The sequence below is a fragment of the Pseudonaja textilis genome, chromosome 16, assembly GCF_049901715.1.
Source record: "Pseudonaja textilis isolate UNSWEBS1 chromosome 16, rPseTex1.2, whole genome shotgun sequence".
Taxonomy (NCBI): domain Eukaryota; kingdom Metazoa; phylum Chordata; class Lepidosauria; order Squamata; family Elapidae; genus Pseudonaja; species Pseudonaja textilis.
In genome coordinates this window covers 5,067,781-5,085,108 of record NC_142005.1, presented here as the reverse complement: position 1 = coordinate 5,085,108, position 17,328 = coordinate 5,067,781, and the positions used below count along the sequence as shown (strand labels likewise).

General features: G+C 43.8%; 1 protein-coding gene across 1 annotated transcript; it reads right to left on the bottom strand.

The window, feature by feature from the left end:
• Nucleotides 1–866: 866 nt before the first annotated feature.
• Nucleotides 867–13,655, bottom strand: LOC113446610 (solute carrier family 22 member 6-B-like). The gene is made up of 10 exons (XM_026716343.2): nt 13,275–13,655; nt 11,962–12,065; nt 8,217–8,371; nt 6,576–6,744; nt 6,189–6,312; nt 5,368–5,483; nt 4,103–4,317; nt 2,576–2,684; nt 2,136–2,339; nt 867–962 (listed from the first exon to the last, which is right to left on the bottom strand). The coding sequence occupies exons 1-10, from the start codon at nt 13,653–13,655 to the stop codon at nt 872–874; spliced, it is 1,668 nt and encodes a 555-aa protein (XP_026572128.2). The 3' UTR covers nt 867–871.
• Nucleotides 13,656–17,328: the final 3,673 nt, after the last annotated feature.

Below are 17,328 nucleotides of genomic sequence, written 5' to 3'. Positions count from 1 at the left end.
TGTTCTATTCCTAATTCCTATTCCTATTGTATTCTATTCCTGTTCTCTTCTCTTCTCTTCTCTTCTCTTCTATTCTATTCTATTGCATAGAACAGCCTATACTTATGCCCATCGTAATGAAACCTAGGCTGTACCTACATAGTTGCAATAAACAAACAAACTATAACGTGAGTTTTTCGGGGCTAAGTTAGATTGATTTAGGGCAGTGTTGCTCAAACATGGTAATTTTAAGCTACGTTAGGTAACCTTGTTATTCCTAACAGACTTCACCTCCCAGAATTCCACAGCCAGCTTGGTTTAATTCTGGGAGTTATACTCCACACACATAATCTGAAAGCATGCGGGCTGAGGAATTCTGGGAGTTGTAGTCCATCCATCTTAAAGTTACCAAGGTTGAGAAACATTGATCCGGTGAAAGCCAAAATGTATTTTTCTGGTGTCTCACTGCTGCCACCTGACGACCATCTTTGATATTATCAGCTCAGGACTTCTTAAAAGTTTAAGAAGTTACCCTCATTCACCAACAGGCTTAGATCTAGTTTGGGTGGCACATTAAACTACATAATAGACATGCCAAATTTTGCTTGCACTAATGTATTAGGAGGATGTGGCCATGCTTTGCAAACAAGTGGATTCAACTTTTTTTAAAAAAGAAATCAGACAGAATGAACGTACAGACAGTAGAATGTTTTCCAAATAGCTTCTATTTTTTCCCCCCTGTAAATCCAGAATATTATTGCTCTGCTTCATCTCCGTGGTTGCTTCCACCTCTGCAGCTCAGGAGGGCGTATTATTCCAAAGCGTGACACTGTTCTCGTTTTCCACAGGTCTTCCTGCAAAGGTAGGTCCTGAATACGACGTTTTTCTCTCCTTAAGGAGTGATTTCCTTGCTTTGGGGCTTGGTGGAGAGCAAGAGGCTCTCTGTTTGCTGGAAGTCCAGCTTCTGGCTCTGATTCCGTGATCTGTTCAGAGGGGAAAAATGCCATTAAGTGTTGGTGGGTCTGCAAAGGGGCTTCACCAGCTCAGATGATGAACAAGCAGTGGGCTCAGCTGTGTTACTGAAACTTAACCGGTTTTAAGCTTCAGACGGGTGCGGTTTGATATTTGCATTCTTCACTTTTTAAATTGCTACTATTGCGCCCTGTTGGGTCATTGCTTCAGAGATGGTTCCTAAACAGAATGAACTAGATGGGCAAAAAAAAAAAAAAAGCAATGGGAATAGGAGAGATTTTTGGCTTCCCGCTGGCTTCCCCATTGAATTTCCTCATGGGAATCTGGCAGAGAATATTGGAAAAATTCCTTCCTTCCTTCCTTCCTTCCTTCCTTCCTTCCTTCCTTCCTTCCTTCCTTCCTTCCTTCCTTCCTTCTCCCTCCCTCCCTCTCCTCCCCTTCCCCTTCTTCCTTTCTTTACCTTTCTTTCCTTTCCTCCCCTTCCTCCTTTCCTTCCTCCCTTCCTTCCCCGTCCTTCCTGATCTCCCTCCCTCCCTCCCTTCCCTTCCTTCCTTTCTTTACCTTTCTTTTCCTTTCCTCCCCTTCCTCCTTTCCTTCCTCCTTCCCTTCCCCGTCCTTCCTGATCTCCCTCCCTCCCCTCCCCTTCCCCTTTCTTCCTTTCTTTACCTTTCTTTTCCTTTCCTCCCCTTTCCTCCTTTCCTTCCTCCCTTCCCTTCCCCGTCCTTCCTGATCTCCCTCCCTCCCTCCCCTCCTCCTCCTTTCCTTCTCAGCAGACAGGTAAGTGGCTGCTGTTGAGTAAGAGAGGAAGCAAGGGATTGCTAAACTGACTGGGAAACTGTCACAGAACAATTAAGATTGCTCTGTGGCAATGCGGCAGCAGTCATTAGCTCTGAAGCGACCAGAACTTTCCCCAAATTTTCATTCCTTCAAGACTTGTGGGTCCTGGCTTTTGGATGGTTTCTTGTAAGTTAACCTATTTGAAATAACCTTGGTTCAAAAACCGTGTTCCTATCGTGCCCCAATCAACGGTCATGGCAATGAGAGTTTTAATAGGATAGAGATTATTATTATTATTATTATTATTTTAAATCCCTCAATCCGTCAGTTGGCTTTCTTGCTACAGACAAAGAATCAGCATAGAAAAAGAAGGTCTTTTAGGGTCTGGGACCACCGTTTTTCCTCACCTGTTCTCCACCTGCTCTATCGTTTCTGGCAAGGGGATGTTGCGAGTTTCTGGCAAAAAGGTTGCCACAATTCCAGTTATGATGGGAGCTGCACCGTAGATAAGATTGGGCAGGAACGGGACGTATTCTCCTGTCATCTTCACCACCGGAGCCACAATGCCTCCCAGGCGGGCCATGGTATTGCCGAGACCCATCCCCGTTTGCCTGCACAGACAGACACCCCCACACACACACACACAAGCAAAAGGGATTGGTCATGCTGCTTGACCTCATGGAGGTACTTGGCCCAATATAACCCCCCTGTGTTTTTTTCTTTCAACACCACCGCCCACAAGCAGGTATCTCGCACCCACATTTCCTTCCTTTCCTTCCATCGGAGGAGCCCCCATTATCTTTTCACAGTCACCTCCCCTGCGGTTCCCCCTGGTTTGGTCTCTCACCGAAGTACCGTCGGATAAAGTTCTCCAGTGTATAAGTAGATGCAGTTGAACGAGGTGCCTAAGCAGCCCTTCCCGAAAACAGCCACGGTCGTCCGAAGGGTTTGCATATCTGGGAGAAATGGAGAGGTACGTGGTGAAGACCGCACTCTCTGGAGATCCAAGCTATTTGTCCAGAATGGTAGAGGGTCTCCTGCTTGAGCGGGGTCGTGGTGGTGGTGGTGGGGTTGGACTAGATGACCTCCAAGGTCCCTCCCGACCCTGTAATCCTGTTAATTAATCAGGGGTGGCGGCTTATCTTCAGGGAATTGTGGGTGCTCCATCGCTGGAAGTCTTCAAGAAGACCCTGGGCAGCCATTTGTCCAGAATGGTAGAGCGGTTAGAGGTTGGATTAGATGACCTCTGAGGTCTCATCCAACCCTGTTATCATATGTTGTATAATGGGGGAATAAAACATTCCCGATTTTGATAGAGTTGACAGCTATCTCCAGAACGCTGCTGGAACCACAGCCTAGTTTAGTAACGGGATCCAATTGCCGTCACTGACGCAGAGACGCTGTCTGTGGTTCTGAATCAACTCGATCCATCCAATCCAGTTTCCAGGTGGAAGACTTGGTTCTGTTTGTGTGAATATCTGGTTCTTTGGTTTACTTTGCTCATAAACTTACAGCCACCTCGGTCTATGGTCCCATTTCCAATCTGGTTCTGAGACATTATTATTTGCTATCATTTGTATGCCCCTTTAATCTAAAGGACCCTCTCTAAAGTATTCTTTTTCCCAACTGGGCATCTTTATGAAGAATGGACTTCAACTCCCAGAATCCCTCAGCCAGCAGGCCTGAAGATAGTTGGACTTCATCTCCCAGAGTTCCCCAGCCAGAATAATTTAAGATGGGTGGACTTCAACTTCCAGTGTGCAGGCTGGGGAATTCTGGGAGTTGAAATCCACCCCCCCTCCCCAAAACTTCTAAAGCTGAAACCTAAAGCAGATAACAGATAACCAGAGTTGGAAGGGACCTTGTAGGTCATCTAGTCCAACCCCCTGTCCAAGTGGGAGACCCTACATCATTTCTGACAAATGGCAGTCCAATCTCTTCTTGAAAGTCTGAAATGATTACTCTCCCACAGCTGTTCTGTGGGTTGATTGTTCTCACTATCAGAAAGTTTCTCCTTATTTCCAAGTTGAATCTCTCCTTGATCAGTTTCCATCCATTATTCCTTGTCTGGCCTTCAGGTGCCTTGGAAAATAGCTTGACCCCTTCCTCCTCTCTGGGGCATCCCCTCAAATATTGGAAGATGCTCTCCTGTCTCCCCTGGTCCTTCTCTTCCCTAAACTAGCCAGGCCCAGTTCCTGCAACCTATGTTTCAGCCTCCAGTCTCCTCATCATCCTGGTTGCTCTTCTCTGCACTCTTTCTAGGTTTCTCTCAAGCTTCCAGAGCATGAGGAAGAAAACCAGAAACCTTGTAGAAGCTTCCCAAAAACCTTTGAGTTCCAGAATTGCGCTACTCCAGACCCAAAGTCTTTCTAACCTTGAGGAATGAAGATGTTGGCCAAGATGCTTAAGCCAGCCAGGATGAGAGTAACGGCTTGGGTGAACCGGCGGCCGATGTAGCTGATTGTGAAGACTGAAAGAAACTTCGCCGGGAAGTCAACAGCTCCAAAAAAGAGTTGGATCAGGTAGATGTTGCCTCCGAAATTCTGCAAGTCCATCACCAGCCCATAATAAGCGAAACTGGTGGAGAACCTTGGGAAGGGGACCAAAGGAAGAAATAAGCGAATAAGTGATAAAACGATAAAATATTAATAGAATAGAACATATAAAGTAATGAAATAAATAAAATAACAAATACAGCGAAACAAAACAGAATAGAATAATAAAATGAAATGATAAAATGTGAAAACTGAAATAAACTAACATAAAAATAATAAATAAAATAAAACTAATAAATTAAAATAAAATAGAACGATAAAATGAAATAATAAAATGCAATGAATAAAATAAAATGTAAGATAAAGCATAAAATGAAATAATAACACAGAATAGAACAGAACATATGAAATAATGAAATAAATAAAATAAATACATTAAAACATAGAATAGAATAATAAAATGAAATGATAAAATATGAAAACTGAAATAAACTAACATAAAAATAATAAATAAAATAAAACTAATAAAATAACACAGGTACATTAAAATAAAATAGAACGCTGAGATAAATAATAAAACTAAAATATAATGAATAAAATGTAAAATATAAAGCATAAAATGAAATAATAAAATTAATAAAGTAACAAATAAATTGAAATAAAACAGAACAATAAAAAATAAAATAAAACTAATAAAATAGAATGATAAAATAAAATAATAAAATATGAATAAAATAAAATGTAAAGTAAGAAATAAAATATAAAATGAAATAATAAAAATAAAATGAAACTAATAAAATAAAATAAAATAATAAAGCAAAATGTAAAATGAGAAATAAAATATAAAATGAAATAATAAAAAATAAAATAAAATAAAATGAATAAAATGTGAAATAAAATATAAAATGAAAAAATAAAAAATAAAATAAAACTAATAAAATAAAATAATAAAATATGAATCAAATAAAATGTAAAATAAGAAATGAAATATAAAATGAAATAATAAAAATAATAAAAGAAAATGTAAAAGAAAATAATAAAACAAAAATAAAACATTAAATTAAATTTTAAATTAAATGAAACTTAAATGAAAAGCCCGTCCAAGAAAAGTGGACGGAGAGAGTTCCTTTCCAGAGTTTTTCACCAGACAAAGCAGACGCAGAGGGAAATGCGGCGCATGGTCGGCGTCCGGACGAGGTCGAGCAGCGACGTCTTGGAGGTCATGGAGGCCAATTCCTCCTTCATCTTGGATCTGAGGAACTGCAGGGTGAGGGACACATTGCAAGGCCTGGTTGAGTTTTTCAATCTTGGAGCTTTTTAATGGGGTGCAAAGGGCCAAGCCTGATAACCTGGTCCGAGGCACAAGCAGTCCTCGACTTATGAGACTTCACTTTAGCGACTGTTCAAGGTTACAATGGACATCCTCCCTAAAATGACCTACCACTCAGCTTTGAAGCTTGGATATTGCCCCCCCACCAGGCCCCTGGGGTCACGTGACCACATTTTGGCCCCTCAACAATCGGCTGGGATTTATGGCCAGTTGCAACACTTTGCACTCAAATGGCTGTGACTTATGGCCGTTTTTTGGCTTTTCTGGAAAAAAAAACTGGCCCAGAGAAAACAATGGGTTCACTTAACAACTGCCAGGTTCGCTTAATGACTATCTGGAAAAAGGTTGTAAAATTGGATCTAGTCGGGCGGTGAGCTGCTTTGCAAAAAGTCACAACTTATGACCGTAATTGCCAGCCTCGATTGCAGTCATAACTCGAGGACTGCCTGTATTGTAAAACCCCACGTCCAGCTAGCCTTCCACCTACGACCATTCATTTCATGACGGTCTGAAATCACTTGCGGCTGATTCTTGTACTTACGACCATGGCAAGACACCCCAAAAGTCGTATGATCAAAACGGGGCACAGTTATGCACCTAAACAGAAATAATCTTGACATCTTTGGGGTCTTTACCTCCACATTTAGCTTTCCAGCAGCTTCCTCTTTCCTGTTCATTTTGGCCACCTTCTTCAGCTCCGTCACGGCCCGTTCGAGCTTCCCGGCTGTTATCAGCCAGCGAGCCGATTCAGAAAGCCACCTGTGGGTAGATGAAGGATGGAGAAAAGGAAAAGACACCACAAGGAGAGCCACACTGAGGCTTATCAACTATTCCCCAGTTAATGCTATGGCTTCCAGCTCGGCAAAAGAGCTGGTCGTTGAAAATATGTCATTGTGTCTTTGGTTTTCTCACTGAGGACTAGTGCATTGCCATGGGTCTTAACGAAGGCTAAAATTGGAGACAGGATATGGGAAAGACGGTTGTTTCCCGGTCCCTTAATTTACCCCCCATGTCCTATTTACCAAGAATAACAGAAGAACAGGAAATAAGGCAGAGAGACCACCAGCTGTAAGTGGTGCCAATCTCGGAAAGTATATGCCAGGCCGGCCAGGATAAGCTGCCCAGTGGTGTACACACAGCCATTGATGGTCCCCAGCACTGGCCGGGTCTTGGTGGGCGTCCACTCCACACCTGTTGGGAAGAACAGAACCAGCATTCGAAGGCTATCAAGCTTGCCCAGGTGAAGGGAAAAAACAAAACAAACAAACTCAGATTGGCAAGTAGAAACCATTAGGGCTGCCGAGAGGTACATTTAGCAAGAAAGCAAACCACACTCCAGAAATAACAGAATAACGGTGACTTGAAGAGAATAACGGTGACTCTCTATGGAGATCCTCTGTCATGGTTGTCCCAAAGCAGCGGTGGTATTCTACCGGTTCATCCCGGTTTGGCCGAGCTGGTAGCAGCGATGAGCAGCGGAGAATGAACCCGTTTTCTCCGCCGTTCTCTGCTGTTGGGCCCACCTGCCCGCCTGGGCTCCCATATTCCCCTTTATCCTCTGTGCCACGCGGCAGCTGCCAAAGCAACTGGGAGAGTGCAGGCTAGCAGGAGGTGAGTTGGAACGCCTCTGCGCCTGCACAAAGCGTGCATTTGGCGCGCGCGCGCAAAGTAGGTGCACATGCGCAAAGCACGCCCACCAAGCCACGCCCACCGAACCGGTGGTAAAACTTTCTTGAATCCCACCAAAGCTGTCCCAAAGGTGATTTTGTTTCAAGAGGCAACTGGACGTTTTTCTCTGAAGACGTTTCGCTTCTCGTCCAAGAAGCTTCTTCAGCTCTGACTGGATGGTGGAGGATGGAAGGATTTATATTCCTTGCAGACTGCTGATCATTTGCATCCTTTTTAGAGAGTCCTTGAGGCCACTTGGAGGTTTATTTTTGGCCTTAGAATCACCTTAGTGGAGCCTTCTTGGAACTGTTGAAAGGACTGTGTTGTACACTGGAGATAGATGATGTCATATCCCGCCCCCTCTGTGGAAAGAGGGCTGTTCAATTTGGACATAGATGGCCTCTTTGACCCCTCTTTCAAACCAGCGGTCCCCTCTGTCCAAAATGGGGACTTAGCTGTCTTCAAAAGAGCGGCCTTTGTCTTTTAAATGCAGATGAACCTCATCCTGATGGGTTTGTTCTCCTATGTTGTGCCATGTGTTTGTGAAGTGGTTGTTTTGTTTCTCCAATGTACAGATCTGCGTGTGGCTCACTGCATTGTATTGCATATACCATGTTGCTCGTTTTGTGCCTGGGTGTTTTATCCTTGGGGTGGACACGCTTCTGCCTTTCAGTGTATTCTTGGGTTTGAGGTGGGCACGTGTGTTGTGTTGGCAAAGGTGGCCTCAACAACTCTCTACAAAGGATGCAAAGGACCAACTGCCTGCAAGGAGTATAAATCCTTCCGTTCCCCACCATCCAGCCAGAACTGAAGAAGCTTCTCTGAGGAAAACGTCTTCAAAAGAAAAAAAATAAAAAAGTCCAGTTGCCTCCTGAAAAAAAAGAACCTTTGAAGGCCTACTATTCCTGCCCATGGAGGTTCCATTAATGGCTCGCAAATCGTTCAACGCTGGGGAAGACAGATCACGTGGCAATGGTAGGATCCCAGGGACTCACACAGAGAGACACCGTTGAGCACGATGCCCGAGAAAGCCATCCCGGTGAGAAAGCGGAGGAAGCAGTAAACGCTGAAATTGGGAGAAAACGCCGTCGCTGTGCCAGTTGTGGCCAGCTGCAGGTAACACCACAAGAGGATGGGCTGGCGCCCGAATCTGCAAGGGGGCAGAAAAAGAAGTCAGGTTAGAACAGAGGTGGAGAATGAAGAGAATATGAGGACGAAAGGACGGAGCTGAAATTCTGCCTCATTTTCATCCCGTCGTGCACGAGAAAATGGACTTTGTCAGCTTTGGAAGCCATATTGAGACCAGATGCTCCCACGCTGCCACATTTTGAGCCTGGGAAAGTGGGAGGGGGAAAATTTCTCGGAGTGTATGTAGTTAGACATAATAACATTCTTTTTCTAATTCAAGGTCATGTTATTTTGTGCATAAGTGAGGGGAAGTCTCAAGTTGGGATGGGTGGTGGGATACAAAACAAACACAGTCACAGAAAACAGGTGAAGCCCCTTTTATTTTTTCACTTTGCTTCCAAGCTCCGAATATTCTTGATGGAAGACAAAAATCTCCCACACAAACGATTACAAGAAGAAGGGAAAAAGCAACACAAACCAGGCAAGATAAGGGCTGGAGGACGTCCACAGATAACACACACTGGGAAGGACGCCAAATTCAGAGAGGAACAATAAACTAGAGATATTTCCATGCTTTGTTTCCAGCACTGGCCCATACGCATGTCTGTCCTCTTATCCAGTTGTCACAGCTGCAGCCCATGAAGAGGATCAAGGCCCTCTCCTCCCCCTTAGACCAGTCTCTCCCTTATCCTCTCCTCCCTGCGTGCCCTAGGATGGAGAGGGGATGGGCCTGGGTCCTCCTCTGACGGCCCAGCCGGCCTCTGCCCTTCCCCAGCCTCCTCCCCAACCTCCAGAGCCACACTCCCACTCCCTGTCGGCTGTTCCCCCTCTCCCTCAGGTTCAGTCTCCACCAGCGGAATGACAGGTGGTGATTGGGGCATGTGATGCAATGATGATGGTTGTGCAGGGGATGGATTTTGTAGTTTTTTTACTTATTGCAAGGAAGCCCGGAACTTTCAGATTCGGGATTCCGCAGTTGTGCCAGTTTACTATCCAAAATAAAATGAAATTTTGAGAAGATGCCTGTCTCGGAGTTATTGGTTGGGGTGGAGATTTGTTGGAACGCTGACAGACTTCTGAAGTTTGTTAGAACGGGAAAGAGGGAAAAAAACGTTTCATTCTGATTTAGTAAGGGCACAAATGACCCTTTCTTTGTACAGGCAATCCGCAACGTACAACCACAACCGTACCCCAAATTTCTGTTGTTAAGTGAAACATTTGCCAGGTGAGTTTTGCCCCGTTTTACGACTTCTCTTGCCATGGTTGTTAAACGAACCACTGTGGTTGACAAGTCAGTCGCCCGGTTCTTAAGTGAATCTGGCTTCCCCGTGGACTTTGCTCGTCAGGAGGTTGCAAAAGGACATCACATGACCTTGGGACACTGCGACCATCATAAATGCGAATCGGTGGCCAAAACATCCGAATTTTGATCACACGATCGTAGGGATGTTGGGACGGTTGTAACTGTGAAAAGCGGTTGTAAGTCACCTTTTTCAGTGTTGTTGTAACTTTGAACGGTCACTAAATGAACTGTTGTAAGTTGAGAACCACCACCTGTATACCCCAACCGTCATGCTTCCAGTGGGAAACTCAGCCTTCAAACCTCAATTTAAATTGGAAAGAAATTTTTTTGTTGCAACAAAGCTGAAAAACTTTGAAAAAATCCTCTTTGGCAGCCAGAGGAATTTCAGTGGAAGTTGGAAAGTAATACAGGGGGTCCTCGACTTACAACAGTTCATTGAGTGACCGTTCAAAGTCACAACAGCCCTGAATAAAGGGACTTATGACCGTTTTCACACTTACGAACCTGATCAAAATTCAGACTCTCGACAACTGGCATGTACTCATGACAGTTGAGGAGTCCCGAGGTCACACACGATCCCCTTTTGCGACCTTCTGACGAGCAAAATCAGGGCGATTCACTTAACGACCGTGCTACTAACTTAACAACTGCGGAGATTCCCTTAACGGCTGTGGCAAGCCAGGTCGTAAAATGGTGAATATTTCACTTAACCAATGTCTCGCTTATAGCAACGGAAAAATTTAGGCTCAACTGCGGTCGTTGGTCAAGGACTACCTGTAGTACAAAACGGGCCAGTTTCTGTGAGACGTTTCAGTGATTTATTTCTATTAACCCAGTGTGAGCTTTATCCCAGTTACTAAGTTTAGCATTTAGCATTTGCAACCTGGTCTTCTAAATTAGGAGTAAATATTAATAGAAATATTTTACGGAGTCATTCAATAAGACACCACTGTACAGAACTGGGTGGGTCAGAGAGAAGCTAAATTATCCGGTTAATTATCCCCTTAGTGTCTTACAACATTAGTGTAATACAGAGGTCTCCAAACTGGGAGACCAACATTTAAGAGTTGTGGACTTCAGCTCCCAGAATTCCCCAGGCAGGATGGCCGGCTAGGGAATCCCAGGAGTTGAAGTCCACAAGTCTTAAAGTTGACAAGTTTGGGGACCCCTGGTGTAATACTACTCTATAAGGCCTTGTGTTAAGGCCACACATGGAATATCGCATCCACTTTTGGTTGCCACAATATAAAAAAGATGTTTTGAGGCTCTGGAAAGAGTGCAGACAAGAGCAACAAAGATGATAAGGGGACTGGAAGTTAAAACATTCAAAGAACGGTTGCAGGAACTGGGTATGTCTAGTCTAATGAAAAGAAGGACATGGGGAGACAGGATAGCAGGGTTCCAATATTTGAGGGGCTGCCCCAAAGAAGAGGGAGTCAAGCTATTCTCCAGAGCACCTGAGGGCAAAACAAGAAGCCATGGATGGAAACTAAGCAAGGAGAGAAGAAACCTAGAACTAAGGAGGAATTTCCTGACTGTGAGAAGAATTAATTAGTGCAACAAAGTTGTAAATGCTTCAACACTGGAAGCTTTTAAAAAGAGATTGGACAACCATTTGTCTGAAGTGGTATAGGTTTTCCTGCCTAAGCAGAGGGTTGGACTAGAAGACCTCCAAGGTCCCTTCCAACTCCGTTATTTTATTCTATTGATTGGTACTTTTATCCTACAAATACTGAGGACAATTAACCAGTGGAACAGCTTGCCACTAGAAGTTGTGGGTGCTCCATCACTGGAGGTTCTTAAAAAGAGACTGGACAATGACTTGTCTGAAAAGGTCTAGGGTCACCTGCTTAAGCAGGGGGTTGGACTAGATGACCTCCAAAGTCCCTTCCAACTCTGCTATTCTATCCTGTGTCTGCATTGCACCAAGAATATTGGTGCACACTAAATGCATTTGGGAAAGAAAACCCTAGCACTTTGGACATGCCCAGAGGCATTACTCAGTTGCAAAGATATCCAGTTCATTATCCCCTTAGCATCTTACAACATTAATAGCTATTTTTAAATCCTGGATCCGCACCGCACCGAGAATATTGCTGCATTTTCTTTTTTTTGCATTTTTTTAAATTAATTTTTTGCGTTAATGAATGCCAATTAATTTGGCATTCATTGGTGCAATTAAATGCATCTAACAAAGAAAAGCCCTAACACTCTGCACACACTCAGAGACATTCCTATGTTGCAGAGTTGAGTCGAGCTACAGCAATTTCCCACTTTACAACATGTTTAACTTGGGTATCGTCCCTCACCTATCCGAGAGGCCTCCAAATAAGATCCCGCCAATTAAAACTCCAGCCATGTAAATCGACTGCGCCATTTGCTTTAGTGTCCGGGAGGAACAAACCAGATCCCACTGCCAAAATATTTGGGGTCATGCAGAAGGAAAAAGAGAAAATAAATATACATATACATATACACATACATACATACATTTTAAAAACATCTCTTTTGGTGAACAGTGTGGTTCCAGGTTTTTACATTTCAATACAAACATGACCTTAGTTACATATTTATTTTTCATGTTCAATTTCATATCATATCATTACATTTCCCATTTTCCTATAAATTTTCTCAGATATTCTTATATTCATCACACTTATTTTATCCATTTTCAATTCATATCTTAGCTTATTTCATTTTTCTTCATGTATTCTCATGTCTTATTTTATAATATTATCTAAAATTCTTATTTTGTTTCAATATTCATTATACTTTTATCGGTCACACTTGCAATTTTATCACATACTTTTATTTCATTGTCCGGTAAGTTTCATCTCAATTCTAGTAGTTCAAACATTACCCCTTTAATTATCAATTTGGGCGTGCCGCTCAAAGATATATATTTTAAAGCCATTATTTCCCCACCACCACCAAAAATAGGTTTTTGTCTTCACAGTAGAGATAGGGGGAAAGTCTTATTTCCCAGGAATCGTGCACACTATGGATCACTCCACGGAGTGTCCCACTCTTAATTTAAAATTAGGGTGCTGTGTTTCTTGCACAGGTTCTGCAAATTTACAAAGCCACAACCCCCCAAAACAATAAATGCATTTGTGGGCAAGCCCTTATAAAATAAAATAAAATAAAATCAACCTCCCTGGCCTTAGGGTTGGGCGAGAAATAAATCTATCACTTTTTTTTAGCAACTTGTCCTAAACTATGGAAGAAGAATCGGTGCACTTACAGTAAGTTAGTAACACAGCAGTTAAGTGAATCAATGAGTTAAGTTAGTAACATGGTTGTAAAGTGAATCTGACTTCCTCGTTGGCTTTGCTTATCAGAAGGTCGTAAAAGCGGATCATGTGACCCAGGGATCCTGCAACTGTCATAAGTACATGCCAGTTGCCAAGCGTGTGAATTTTGATCACGTGTCCGTAGGGATGCTGTAACGGTTATGTGAAAAATGGATATAAGTGCCTGTTGTAACTTTGAACGGTCACTCAATGAACAGTTGTAAGCCGAGGACTACCTACAGCGTCTGGGGGAGTCTCAGCCTCCTGATTTGAGAACCTGGATGTGCCCAACCTGATCGCCTCTGAATCCAGAAAATCTTTGATCTCACCTCTGTCACAATGGTCTCTTGGAAGGTGCTTCGGTTGTACACCCATCCATCTCTACACGGTTCGGTTTCCATCTGGGTTTCGTTCTCTGCGGTGCCGTTCGAATGCCACCACTGCTTCTGGCGGAAACGGTGGCACTCTGCCGGCTTTCGGTTCTCGTCCATGGGGAGGGACACCCCAAGGCGAGCCTCATCTTTTGAACTCCAGTTCCTGGGAACAGCGTCGCGGCTGGGCGCGCAGTGATGATCTGGCGTCCCCGCGGTAAAATTCTGCAGTATCATATGACAAGCCATCATAAGCACCGGAATGGAGACGAGGGTCACATAGACAATTTGGAAGCGTCCCATGCTGCCAACATGTTCTAAAACCTCTGTGAAGCCCATGATAGGCAGCTGGAAGGACCAAAATTGGAGAAACCTATGTGAGAAGGTGGAAGGAAAGGATATAGCCCTTCCTGGACCTCTTCCTGGTAGAAGTCTATCAAACCTTGCATGAGCACTGTTTTTCTTTTTTAGGAAGGACCTTAAACCAGTTTCTCCAAGGGACTTCAGCTGGTTTCTTCAAGGGACCTTCAACCAGATCTCTAAAGGACCTTTAACCAGTTTCTCCAAAGAATCTTAAACCAGTTTCATCAAAGGACCTTCAACCAGTTTCTTCAAAGGACCTTCAACCAGATCTCCAAAGGACCTTCAACCAATTTCTCCAAAGGACCTTCAACCAGATCTCCAAAAGACTTTCAACCAAAGGACCTTCAATCAGTTTTTCCAAAGAATCTTAAACTAGATCTCCAAAGGACCTTCAACCAATTTCTTCTAAGGACCTTCAACCAGATCTCCAAAAGACTTTCAACCAGTTTCTCCAAAGGATCGTAAACTAGATCTCCAAGGACTTTTAACCAAAGGACCTTCAACCAGTTTCTCCTCATCCAGAAAAGCAGGAGCTCTTTTCTAGAAGCCACAAAGATGAAGGATACGGTTTTGGACTCCACTTCTGGAATCAAGGAATAAATATACCGCCTCCCCTAATCTGGGTGGGACCGGACATTCTCCATCCAGCAAAAACTGTCTTCCCTCTTTCCTAAAAAAAAAAAACCTCTTTTGGAGGTGGAAAAACCGTGATCTTCCAATAAATTGAACCAGGACAGAGGCAAGTTCTAGTTGAGCTCCAGGTTAAAGTGTGACAGCACAACAGGGGTGGAAGTGTGAAAAAGGACACAGAGGTAGCAAACTCTTGGTGTGACTTTTCAGCCCACAGGGCAATTTCATGCCATAGAGCAACCTCTTGATCCCACAGCCGGGTGTATCATTCACATGGCACGTGTTAGAGATTAACTGCCCTTGGAGAAGATCCAAGGTCTTTTGGTGGTCATGGAGAACTTGGCCAGCAACGAGGAGGAAGCCGCAGAGATGTCTCCTGGCCACCACGATTGATCTTCAAGATTTTACAAGAAAATGTATGAGGGAAGACACTTCAACAAACGTGTCTTGTTGACCTTCCAACCATCTGGAGATGAAGAGCATTTTCATGAGGTCATCCCCATCTCTGGTCTCCACTGTCGTAAAGCAGGGGTCTCCAAAACTTGGCGACTTTAAGACTTGCGGACTTCTACTCCCAGAATTCCTCTTCCAATTCTCCTTCCTTCCTTTCTTCCTTTCTCCCTCCCTCTTTCTCTTCCCCTTCCAATTCTCCTTCCTTCCTCCCTTTCTCCCTCTCTCCCCCTTTCCTTTCCCTCCCCATTCCAATTCCTTCCTTCATACCTCCCACCCTCCTTCCCTTCTTCCTTTTCTTCCTCCTTTCCAATCTCCCTCCCTTTTATTTTACCTTATTTTTCACAGTTCTCAACCACCCAGTTCCTTTCCTTCCTTCCTTCCTTCCTTCCTTCCTTCCTTCCTTCCTTCCTTCCTTCATCCATCCATCTCTCTTTCCCTCCCTCCCTCCTTCCTTCCTTCTTTCCTTCTTCCTTTCCTCCCTCCCTTTTCTTTCATTCCTCCCTCCCTCCCTCCCTCCCTCAATTCCTTCCTTCTTTCCTTCCTTCCTTCCTTCCTTCCTTCCTTCCTTCATCCATCTCTTTCCCTCCCACCCTCTTCCTTCCTTCTTTCCTTCTTCCTTTCCTCCTTCCTTTTCTTTCATTCCTCCTCCCTCCCTCCCTCAATTTTTTTCCTTCCTTCCTTCCCTTCCTTCCTTCCTTCCTTCCTTCCTTCCTTCATCCATCCATCTCTCTTTCCCTCCCTCCTCTTCCTTCCTTCTTTCCTTCTTCCTTTCCTCCCTCCCTTTTCTTTCATTCCTCCCTCCCTCCCTCCCTCCCTCAATTCCTTCCTTCCTTCCTTCCTTCCTTCCTCCATCCATCTCTCTTTCCCTCCCTCCCTCTTCCTTCCTTCTTTCCTTCTTCCTTTCCTCCCTCCCTTTTCTTTCATTCCTCCCTCCCTCCCTCCCTCAATTCCTTCCTTCCTTCCTTCCTTCCTTCCTTCCTTCCTTCCTTCCTTCCTTCCTTCCTTCCTTCCTTCGTCCTTCCCTCCTTCCCCTCCCTCCTCACCTCTCCATCTTTCCTCCCTCCCCTTCCCCTTCTCTTTCTTGTCCTTGGAGGGGTGGACTTAACATCTGGTTGTCTTTTGCAAAATGCACAATGAGACTTTGTTCCTCTCTGCTTTCTTTTTGGCTTGAAATAAAATTTCATCGCAACTGTGGTGGTGCACTGGGAAGTGGGGGTAGCCTTCAAGAGCCAGACGTAGCCATCATTCTTGGTCAGATTTTCTCAGAGGCTGGGGCATGTACACCTCACCCTTAACCTGGTTATCCAACACCTCCGTGTCTTACCATCCTCCAAACCATCCTCGAATTGGAATTGATGCTGCCCCCTGGCCCACAACGACACATTGTTTTTTTCCTGTTCAACACCCTTGATCGCAACCACACCAGCGTGATTTGAACAATGGACTTTATTCCCCTCATTTTCCCAATCCAGACAAAAGAACAACTTATTAACTTTCCTGCTTGCCAAAAGAGACTGAAAATTTCCGTGAGGACAAATGACAAATGGCCTTCTTGGTATATCCAAGCCATTGGCTGCCATCTTGAAAACGTCTCCTCCCCTTTTGCAGCCTAGAAGCCATGATTGCAAACTAGTAAAAGATGTAGGTTTATCCCATGGTTGGCATTGCCAGATATGGCCCATAACTGGTGCTGAACAATTAACTATCATTTGCTGTCTGAAAGCATTTGTGTTTTGTGCAAAAGCTAAGCAGCGCTAAACTTGCTTAATTCATGGGTGGGTGATCACGAAAGACCCATCTGAGAAGTTGTTTTAAAAAAAAGAAAGAAAGAAAGAAATCCAGGAAGACAATTAGCCAAAGTACTCCCCTCACACCCCAAAAAATACCTCCGTAAAATGATCAGAATTTGCTCTCAAGTGCAAACTTCAACATTGCAAAAAAAATAAACCACTTTATTAAAAGCAGGTAAACAAGATCAGGAAAAACTTCTACATCCGTGATTTGAGAAAATCCCAGGAAGAAGAAGAAGAAGAAGAAGGAGGAGGAGGAGGAGGAGGAGGAGGAGGAGGAGAAGAAGAAGAAGAAGAAGAAGAAGAAGAAGAAGAAGAAGAAGAAGAAGAAGAAGAAGAAGAAGAAGAAGAAGAAGAAGAAGAAGAAGAAGAAGAAGAAGAAGAAGAAGAGGGAGGAGGAGGAGGAGGAGGAGGAGAAGAAGAAGAAGAAGAAGAAGAAGAAGAAGAAGAAGAAGAAGAAGAAGAAGAAGAAGAAGAAGAAGAAGAAGAAGAAGAAGAAGAAGAAGAAGAAGAAGAAGAAGAAGAAGAAGAAGAAGAAGAAGAAGAAGAAGAAGAAGAAGAAGAAGAAGAAGATGGTAAAATGGGCAGAAAATAATATTGTGGTTTGGAGCTCTTGTCTAAAGGAAGGAATCCCTGACAATCCAAGAGTTTGTTTTTGGAAATACACTCTGCACATGTTCAGAAGACCCTTCCCATATTTATTATTACAGTAATGAGTCCCTCCATTGAGGCTGGCTTAGCTCAGCGACTACCCATCCTTGATTTGGGAGGTCCAG